The sequence below is a fragment of the Moschus berezovskii genome, chromosome 19 (genome assembly GCF_049115385.1).
Source record: "Moschus berezovskii isolate FMDL1 chromosome 19, NW_MosBer_1.0, whole genome shotgun sequence".
NCBI lineage: Eukaryota > Metazoa > Chordata > Mammalia > Artiodactyla > Moschidae > Moschus > Moschus berezovskii.
Window position 1 is genome coordinate 968,147 of NC_142478.1, and position 9,485 is coordinate 977,631.

Here is a 9,485-nt window from a genome sequence, read left to right on the forward strand (position 1 = left end):
AGGGGCTGGAGGGTGTATCTCAGAAAAGACGCTGGCCCTGGGCTGCCTCTAACTAAGGAAGGGGAACCAGTCTGGGCAGGATGAGGAATCTGTGAAGAAGAAAGGACTGGCTCTCGCTTCCTGGCTCCCGGAGCCTCGGTTGGTCATCCTTCTCCCCTCTTGTTCCACAGCTTCATCACCAAGACGGGCCATTACATCTGTGCCAACCCCCGTGATGGCTGGGTCCGGGACTATATCAAGGAACTGGAGGAGTGACCCAGAAGTAATGGAGAAGGACACAGCTCGGGATTTAAAGAGAGGGGGTTGAACCTCACTCCCCTTCTCCCAACTCAGCCCTAGTCGCCTCCTGGGAGCTTCCTTGAATTGAATTAAAGACCAGTCAGGCCCTTCCCTGCCCTCATTCATTTCTACTAAATATCCCCACTGGCAGCGGACTTGAGGACACTGGTGAGCCCAGCCACGCGTGCTCTGGCAGGGCAGCTCAGGGTGCTGCCCTCAGCCTCATGCTTCACTCTGCAGAAGTTTGGCCAGACCCTGGTGCAAAACAAAATGGGTCAGGTCTGCCATGGAGGTAGAGAGAAACTGAGCAGGAAGTGAGGAAGACATGCTGTGTAAAGGCTACCTTGAGACAGCAGTGACCACAATAAAGCAGATACTATTTTTATACCACCTCCACAGTCCAGACCCTCTGCTAAAGCCGTCTATGTGCATTCATCTATTTAAGCTTCACAAGGAAAGCTTGATTTTGCAGCTAAATCTTCATAAAGGCCTCTCTATAACAGTCAAATTCCATACATAGTCTTTATTTTATGCTTTTCCCAAGGCCTTTGTCCCCTGCCGGCTAAGATAGGAATGATTGATGGACAAATTTTATCCACTTCTTCCCCATCCACATACACACATCAGGTTGCACTATATTGTTTTATTCATTTTTGTGTACTGCGCAAGGCATAGCAAAAAGTCTGGCCCACATCAGGTGCTCAGGAAGTGAATGGATGAGTGGTAGATGCATGGTTGGGTGGTGGATGGATGAATGCATAGATGAATGAATGGATGGTGCATAGATGGATGGGTGGATGGATAGATGCATAGATGGGCGGGTGGATAAATGGATGACTAGATCAGTGAATGGATGGATGGGTGGATAGTGGATGGTGGATGAATGAGTCGATGGATGCATAAATGGATGGATGGATGGATGGATAGTGGATGGTGGATGAATGGGTGGATGGATGCATAAATGGATGGATGAGTGGATAGATGGGTGGAAGGATAGTGAATGGTGGATGAATGGGTGGATGGATGAGTGCATAGATGGGTGGATGAATGGATGGTGGATGGGTGGATAGACGGAATGAGAAAGGAACCAAGAGGAAGCTTATGCTCCAGCTGACCCCAAAGGCTCTCAGACCGCTCTTCCCGGTTCAAGGAGCTCTGCATACACGGAGGAAGAGCACACCCAGTGTAGGCACTGTGACCACATTCCCTGGTCTCCAGTCCTCCACAAAGACCACGAGGGGGCCTGGAGCAAAGGCACAGCAGGCTTCCTCATACCTCCTCTCCTCCACAAACAGAGGTTAAGGGGGTATCTCATATACCTACCCCTCTACCCTCAAAAAAAGCCACAACCTTAACACCACTAACTGCCTTGAACCCACCAGGGCTAATTGCATTGCCTGTTTTCCCCTATTTTATAAGCAGTCTTGCCAAACAACAAGACCCACAAGGAGTTTTGACGTCCTTGTTTCCCCACGCACCGCCCCCCCCTCCCCCGACAACTCCCATCTCTTGAAACACTCCCTCATGCCTCTAGAGGTCACAGTCCATCAAAGATCAAATCCTCTCACTTCTCTGGAAGCTGCCTTCAGCCTGGAACAGGGTTCTGAGGCAGTCTGAAAAGAGAAGATACTGATTGGCAGGTCCGTGTGCCCACGCTAAGTCATTTTGTAGCCCACCAAGCCCCTCTACTGGAGTGGGTTGCCATGCCCTCCTCCAGGGTATCTTCCCGACCCAGGGATCAAACCTGCATCTTCTGCAACTCCTGCACTGCGGGCGGATTCTTTATCATCGAGCCACCAGGGAAGCCCGAGGGGGCAGATCCAGCTTTAGCCAAAGCCAAGGGTAGAAGCTGGAACTCTGGAACCCAGAAGCAGGTTGTCAGGTTCACCGTGTTGCACGGCCCTCTGCTGGCCATGATTGGCCGCGGTGGCAGATTGGATTAACCCACACTGAGGGCACCCAGGCTTCCCAGGTGGCGCTAGGGGTAAAGAACTCACCTGCCAATGCCGGAGACCTAAGAGAAGGTGGTTTGATCCCTGGATTAGAAAGATCCCCTGGAAGAGGATATGGCAACCCACTCCAGTATTCTCGCCTGGTGGGCTACAGTCCATGGGGTCGCAAATAGTTGGACATGACTGAAGAGACTTTACCCGCACGCACGAGGGCACCCAGGAGGGATCAGCCGATTAGACCTGAAACTGGTTCCCAGTCCAAGGTCCAAAGAGGTAAATGAGAGCATCGACAAATGAGACAAACATTTCAGCAAACAGGGACCCAAAGATCTGACACTTTAGGAACTGGGGGAAGAGTCTTAGTGGCATAATCCGCAACAAACACGTGTGAGTTCCACCGTGTGTCCTTGGACAGGGGGCGGCGGGAGCATTCTCTTCCGAGGCCACTGAACCCGACCCTTGCCTCAGTCTGTGCTCTCGCTAACCCTGCTTTCCGTTTGCCTCCCGAAGACTGGGCACCTGGGGAAAAGGTCGGTTCAACTCTCCGTCTTCTTTCCCAAAGTAGAGATGAGGGCAGGGAACATGATGAAGCCACACAGATTCTGTTTTCAGGACTACCTATCTGGCTCCGTGGTGAGGAATCCACCTGCCAATGCAGGAGACGTAGGTTCAATCCCTGGGTCAAAAATCTCCACTGGAGGAGGCCATGGCAACCCACCCCGGTATTCTGGCCTGAAGAATCCCACAGAGGAGCCTGGTGGGTTACAGTCCAAGGGGCCACAAAGAGTCAAGTCGACTTAGCAACTAAACGCAACTGCCTCCTACCCATGTGAGATTTATTTAGCCTCTCTAAGCCTCAGGGGCCTCATCTGCAAAATGGGAATAAACTCTCTTCTCCCCTCTGTGAAGTTTAAGTAAAATAGGGCCTGAAGGGAGCTGACACCCAGCACGTGTTCTCCACACTTTCCCTTTCTCTTTTCCTTCACGCGGATGCAAATATTAGCAAACAACTGTGCACCAGACCCTGCCCTCCAGTGCCCCCCTTTCAGCGTCTCTCCTCCCCCACCCACTCTGAAGTGGTCAGCATCCAGAGAGCTGAGGGCCCCGCGTGGACGACTAGCAAGGAAGGAGACTGTGTCCGCCCAGCCTCCCCTGAGCCTGACTGCCCACCGAGAGGATGAAGGTCTCCATGGCTGCCCTCTTTCTCCTCATCCTCACCATCACTTCTGCTGTTCACAGTCAGCCAAGTGAGTCCACCTGTCCCTGGAGGGCGGCACCGAGGAAAGGGAACAGGGAGCGGGCAGCGAGGTGATGCCAAGAGTGCTCTCAGGTCTCCGTCATCAGCCCCAGGTCCCCTCCCCTCCTGCACCCAGAGCTGCTGCGCACCAGCACCTTGTAAGCAGAGCTGAGCTGTGGTCCAGATCCGCTGGGGTTGGGCTGTTTCAGGAAGCTGGGTCGAAGTCACATCAGGAGTCCTGCGGACATCGCAGGAATGATCATTTAGGAGGAAGAGCCAAGGAAGGAGCGAAAGGGACAATCATAAACGTATGTGATGAGGAGGAAGGCGAACCAAGTGGGCGGGAAAAGCCATTCCCTGGCAGGGTAGGACCAAGGGAGTCAGGGAGGCCGGCGGAGGGACATTTGGGGCTAAGCCCAAGACAGGGAATCTGAAGCTAGACACCCCTTGCGGGCAGGGTCTGTTGTAGATTTCTGGGACTATCATGGCAGCCAAAAGACGCCCCAGTGGGATGCCCACATGTGCCATTTGAGGGTTTCTGGACCCCTGTCTCCATCTCCCAGCCTAGGGCTAAAAAATGTTTGTAGAAAAGAGAAATGGGGATGAAGGAGATTGAAAGGCTTTGGAGCCACGTGATGGATGCATGGGCTCTGCCTCTACCAGCATTTATGAGAGTTGGTGACAGGCAAGGGACCAGAGACTCAGGCCATCTCTCAGTGCATACCTGCCTTCAATGGCCCCAGCCCTTGCTGTCTCCCTAAGGCTTCCCTTGGCGCGTAGTCTGGCTGGACTCTGCCTTTGTGAACACTCGGGGAAGCGAGGGTCACACACACCGTGTAATCTGCCCACACACTCTCAGGACGCCCCTGGTCTTTGTAAACGTTGCCTTAGAGAACCAGGGTCACTGTGGGTAGAGGTGCCTCCTGGGGGTGGGAGGGGGCAGCAGTGCCCTTCGGGAAGGTCAGGCAGGAAGAAAAATGGCCCAGCCAAAGCATGGATCAGCCAAATGGTGCCCTGGAGACATCTCAAGCTTTGCCACCTACTGGACGCAAGCGTCAGGGATTTGCACTCTGCAGGTCTGGGGGCTGGGGAAGGTGATATCCTCGAATGATGAGCAGTCAGGGGAGCTCAAGGGAGACAGCGCTACCAGCCAACCAAGTCTGGCCTCTGGGAGTGTCAGAGAGAGAGGGGGAGAGAGCACTTTCCAGGCCAGTAGAGTGGCCATTACCACCATTAGCTCTTTTAAAAAAAAGAAGTTTTTATTTTGTATTGGAGTACAGCCATTAACAATGTTGTGATAGTTTCAGGTGGACAGCGAAGGAACTCAGCCATATGTATCCGTGTAAGCATTCTCCCTACCATCAGCTCGTAGTCACAAGCACCGACACTTTCCACGCCAGACTCTGAGTTAAGGGTTTTGCAAGCATTTTCTCAGTTCATCCTCACCACGATCCTAGGACATAACTTTTTTTTTTCTTATTATTGATTTATGTTTATTGAAGTATAGTTGATTTACAATGTTGTTAATTCCTGTTATACAGCAAAGTGATTTGGTTGTACATATATATATATGCCTTCTTTTTAAATATTGTTTCGTTATGGTGTGTCATAGGATAGTTTGTTACTTGCAGAATAATTGTTTTACAATGTTGTGTTTGTTCCTGCTGGCCAATGCTGTGAATCAGCTGTATGTCTGCACACATCCTCGCCCTCTTGGGCCTCCCTCCCACCCATCATCCCACCCCTCTACGTCAACACAGAGCACCTAGCTGACGCCCTAGGTTATACAGCACCTTCCCACTAGCTATCTGTTTTACACAGGATAGCGTATATATGTCAAGGCTACTCTCTCAATTCATCCTGCCTTCTCCTTCCCCTATTGCACAGGATGGAACTTTTTTACCTCCATTTAATGGGTGAAGACATCCAAAGAGGTTAAGAAATTTGCCCGTGATTCAAGTCATTTAGTCAAGACTCCAACCCATGCTGTCAGGCCCCAAAACTTAAACACAAGCCTTTTCCCCTTGCCCTGACTCCTCCTGTTCATCGCTGTATCTCAACCTCCTCCCCCACCCCGACCTCAGCTTCTCTGGTGCCTCTAGGACAGAATCCGGGCTCCCCGACATAGTTCAGAAGGGGTGCAGACCTCCCCACCCTCTTTAATATCCTCTTCCTACTTCTTCCTTCCCACCTTGCCCTGCGGCTCCTAGAACTGCTCTATCCTCCCAGACACGCTGGACTTCCCCCACCTCAGGCCTCCACATATTTCTTTCTTCCAGATCCCATGACCCCTCTGTCTGCCTAAGTCCTGCTCGTCCCTCAGGAATCCGCTCAGACACCACCTGCTGCGGCACTTCTTCCTCAACCACCCAGGCTGGGTTAGGCGCTCCTTGTTCTGTCCCCATAGCCCCTTGCAGCAAATTCTACTCTATCCCAGACCACATTCTCTTGTAGTGTTTATCTTTTCACTTTGCTTTTTCACCCAGACTGGTCTGTAAGGCACACAAGAGTAGCGACCGTATCTTCCACGTGTTCTAACCCCCATAGAGCCTGGCTTGTAATAGGAGCTCAATACGTGTTTGCCCAGTCAAGTTCATCAGCAAATGTGAATCCCCCAGACCTTTGTACTTCATGAAGCTCAGTCTAGAGGCTGAAAGATCTATAGAAGATTCATCTTTTTCACTTGTCTGTTACCCATCAAGCTACCATCAATCCCTGCTGACAGATGGCTTTGCCATCAGAAGAACGGACAAAATGCAAGAGATGGGAGATGGAGGTGGGCAGCCATGGGCTCCCTCTCTGCCTTCTTAACTCAGCTTTCAATGTCATTCCCTCAGAAATCCCTGAGTCGGTGAAGCCCCCACCCACCTGCTGCCTGAAGTATCATGAGAAAGTATTGCCAAGAAAACTGGTGGTGGGATACAGACAGGCCCTCAACTGTTACCTGCCAGCAATCATGTAAGCACCGTCCTGCAGGCATTTACAGGGAGCGGGAAGGGGAGCCCAAGGCTGGATCGGGGTACACAGAACCAAGTCTCTGTGCTAGAACAGGGGAGTAGCAGTTAAGGGACCTGGGCTTTGACTCTCACGGGACAGGCCTGGGTTTTGTTCTAGACTTTGCCACTTACAGAGGCACGTGGCTGGCTCATGTGGTCCAAGAAACGGTGGCCATAATGGAACCCGAGCCTGACAGTCTAGGTTGAATGGAGAAGGGCTGAAAGAAGAGATGATGAGGTCTAGAGGCCAGAGAGGGGGGCTTTTTGCGGGGACCCAGACAAGGGGGGGGCCTAGGGAGGTGGTACAGGGCACAAGGCAAGCCCCTGGTGAGCTAGAAGTGAGGGTGTGTGGACTGGACCCCTAACTGCTCCGGGGCCCCTGATGGTCTAACTCTGCCCCCACAGCTTCATCACCAAGAGAAAACAAGAGATCTGTACCAATGCCGACGACGACTGGGTTCAAGAGTACATCAAGGATCCCAGACGTCCTCTGCAGCCTCCCAGGAGGTTGGCCTGGGTTAACATCACCAGATGGGCGGAAGGTCAAGCCCAGATGCACAACTTGCCGTGGTGGTCAGGCCTCCAACGGAGCCCAAGTTTGACGGGGGGATGGTGTAACCCTGTGAAAACGCAGGCAACCTTGTTGTCTGAATGAGTCACATTCAGAGAAACAGGCCAGAGATTCAAAACACTAAAGCATTTCAAATATAGTCTCAGTCTCCCAAGGTTGCGGGAGAAGGGCAGGGACACATCCTTAACGCTCAGCACAGCACTTTCACATCCTCTTCCTTGTCTTGCTTTCAGACCCTCACCTCCCTCCAGTGCACCGGCCCATCCTGAATGATCGTGTCCCACTTCCCAACAGCCAAACCACCTCTGGCTCTCTCTGGCCTCCCACTCATTGAGAGACTCACGGGACTCTTGACTTTTCCTGTCCACCCTTATCCTTTTTCTAGATCTCTTTTTTATTCGATTATGCTTTTCTTTTAAAACCTAACCTTTTGGGACTTCCCTGGTGGTCCAGTGGCTAGGACTCGTGCTCTCAGTGCAGGGGGCCCAGGTTCAATCCTGGTCAGGGGACTAGATCCCACCCATTGCAACTAAAAAACCCCTCATGCTGCAACTAAGACCCAAGGCAGCCAAATGAACAAAAATTAAAAACAAAAAACCTAACCTTTTCTTATGGGAATAGTCAAATGCTAATGACTTTTGTCCCTGTTGCTGAGGCTTTGCTGAATTCCCCAATATTGGGTCTTCCCCAGGGTGATGTGGGTGCAGATGGTGCTGAAACAAAAGAGGAGGTGTCAATCCCTAGGTCCCTCCCACTGCAAGCTTTGTAGCACAGCGAAGGGCATTTGGCTAGGCTGGGGGTAAAAATCCTGGTTCCAAAACTCAAACATTCAGTAAACACAATTTCCTTTATTGCCAACTTTGTTTCTAACTCCCTGCCTCCTTTCTGCTGGGATGGCAGAAGCTTAACCTCAGTTTTTTCAGGGTCTTCACATTCCCCCGAGAAATTTCTCCATTTGGGGAACTGGAGCTTTTACATGGCACCGAGGCTAGAGGTGGCGGGCTTCCCTGGTGCCTCAGATGGTAAAGAATCTGCCTGTAATGAAAAAGACCTGACTTCGATTCCTGGGTTAAGGAAGATTCCCCTGGAGAAGGTAATGGCATTCTACGCCAGTATTCTTGCCTGGAGAATCCCATAGATGGAGGAGCCTGGCAGGTGACAGGTGATCGCTAAGAATAGGACATGACTTAGTGGCTAACACTTTCACTTTATTATTTTTCCAGACGTGGATTATTGTTTGCCCCTCCTCCCTACCTCTCTGTCCCCAGCTCAACAGTAGGGAGTGGACTCAGACAAAATCCAACATTCCCCCAAAATGGTGTTGTGAAGGCAAGGCAAAGTCAGGCAACTAAAGCTATATGCTGCTGCTGCTGCTGCAGCTAAGTCGCTTCAGTCGTGTCCAACTCTGTGCCACCCCATAGACGGCAGCCCACCAGGCTCCTCCGTGCCTGGGATTCTCCAGGCAAGAACACTGGGGTGGGTTGCCATTTCCTTCTCCAATGCATGAAGGTGAAAAGTGAAAGTGAAGTCGCTCAGTCGTGTCCGACTGTTAGTGACCCCATGGACTGCAGTCCACCAGGCTCCTCCGTCCATGGGAGTTTCCAGGCAAGCGTACTGGAGTGGGCTGCCATTACCTTCTCCGAAAGCTATATAGAGAAACGAATTTGGTGAAGTGATCATTGGGAAGACTGGTCTTCCAATGACTTGGATTCTGCTAAACTGACCCAAGCCTGCCCCCAGTGGTTCCCAGTGGTACTACATCATCCTGCCTCCCTGCTCCCGGACCCCAACTGAAGCTAACCCACCCAGATGCCACCTGACCCCAGCTGACCAATCACTCTCTCTTAGATGAACTTTGGACCTGAGAAACTAGCCCTGGAGCATTGTCCCAAGGGAAGGGGTCTCTGAACTCGTCCGGTGAAGCCCCTGGAGCTGCCCTGTCCCTACTCCAGGCTTGGAGGTTTGGCTAACCACAGTTCCATGAGATACCCCAGCATTCTTCCCATTAGTCCTGCTTGTTTTGTGTGTTGGTTTGAATTCCTAAAGGACCATGGTGGCATTTAGCACCTCTGCAATAACATTTTGTTGGTTTAGGTCAGTTCTGTTGTGTGTGTTCACACGTACCCAACATTTTTTATCATATTTAAGTGTACAATTCAGTGGCACTGAGTACTTCCATGTTGTCATGCAACCCTCGCCACTATCCAGCTCCAGAACTTTTTCCTCACCCCAGACTGAAACCTCTCTTCCCTCTAAACAATCGTGTCCCCCTCCTCCCTCCCCCCAGCCCTTAGGAACCGCTGTTCTACTTTCCATCACTATGAACTTGATTCCTCTAGGTACCTCTTGGCTCATTTCACATAGCACAATGTTTTCGAAATGTATCCATGTTGTCAGGGTTTCATTCCTTGCTAGGCCTGAATAATATTTCATTGTCTGTATCTACCCTG

The 9,485-nt window shown here is 51.4% G+C and overlaps 1 protein-coding gene across 1 annotated transcript; it reads left to right on the plus strand.

The window, feature by feature from the left end:
* The first annotated feature begins 3,408 nt into the window (after window positions 1-3,408).
* Window positions 3,409-7,304, plus strand: LOC148774799 (C-C motif chemokine 16-like). The gene is made up of 4 exons (XM_088828426.1): window positions 3,409-3,478; window positions 6,306-6,426; window positions 6,870-6,981; window positions 7,269-7,304. The coding sequence occupies exons 1-4, from the start codon at window positions 3,409-3,411 to the stop codon at window positions 7,302-7,304; spliced, it is 339 nt and encodes a 112-aa protein (XP_088684552.1).
* Window positions 7,305-9,485: the final 2,181 nt, after the last annotated feature.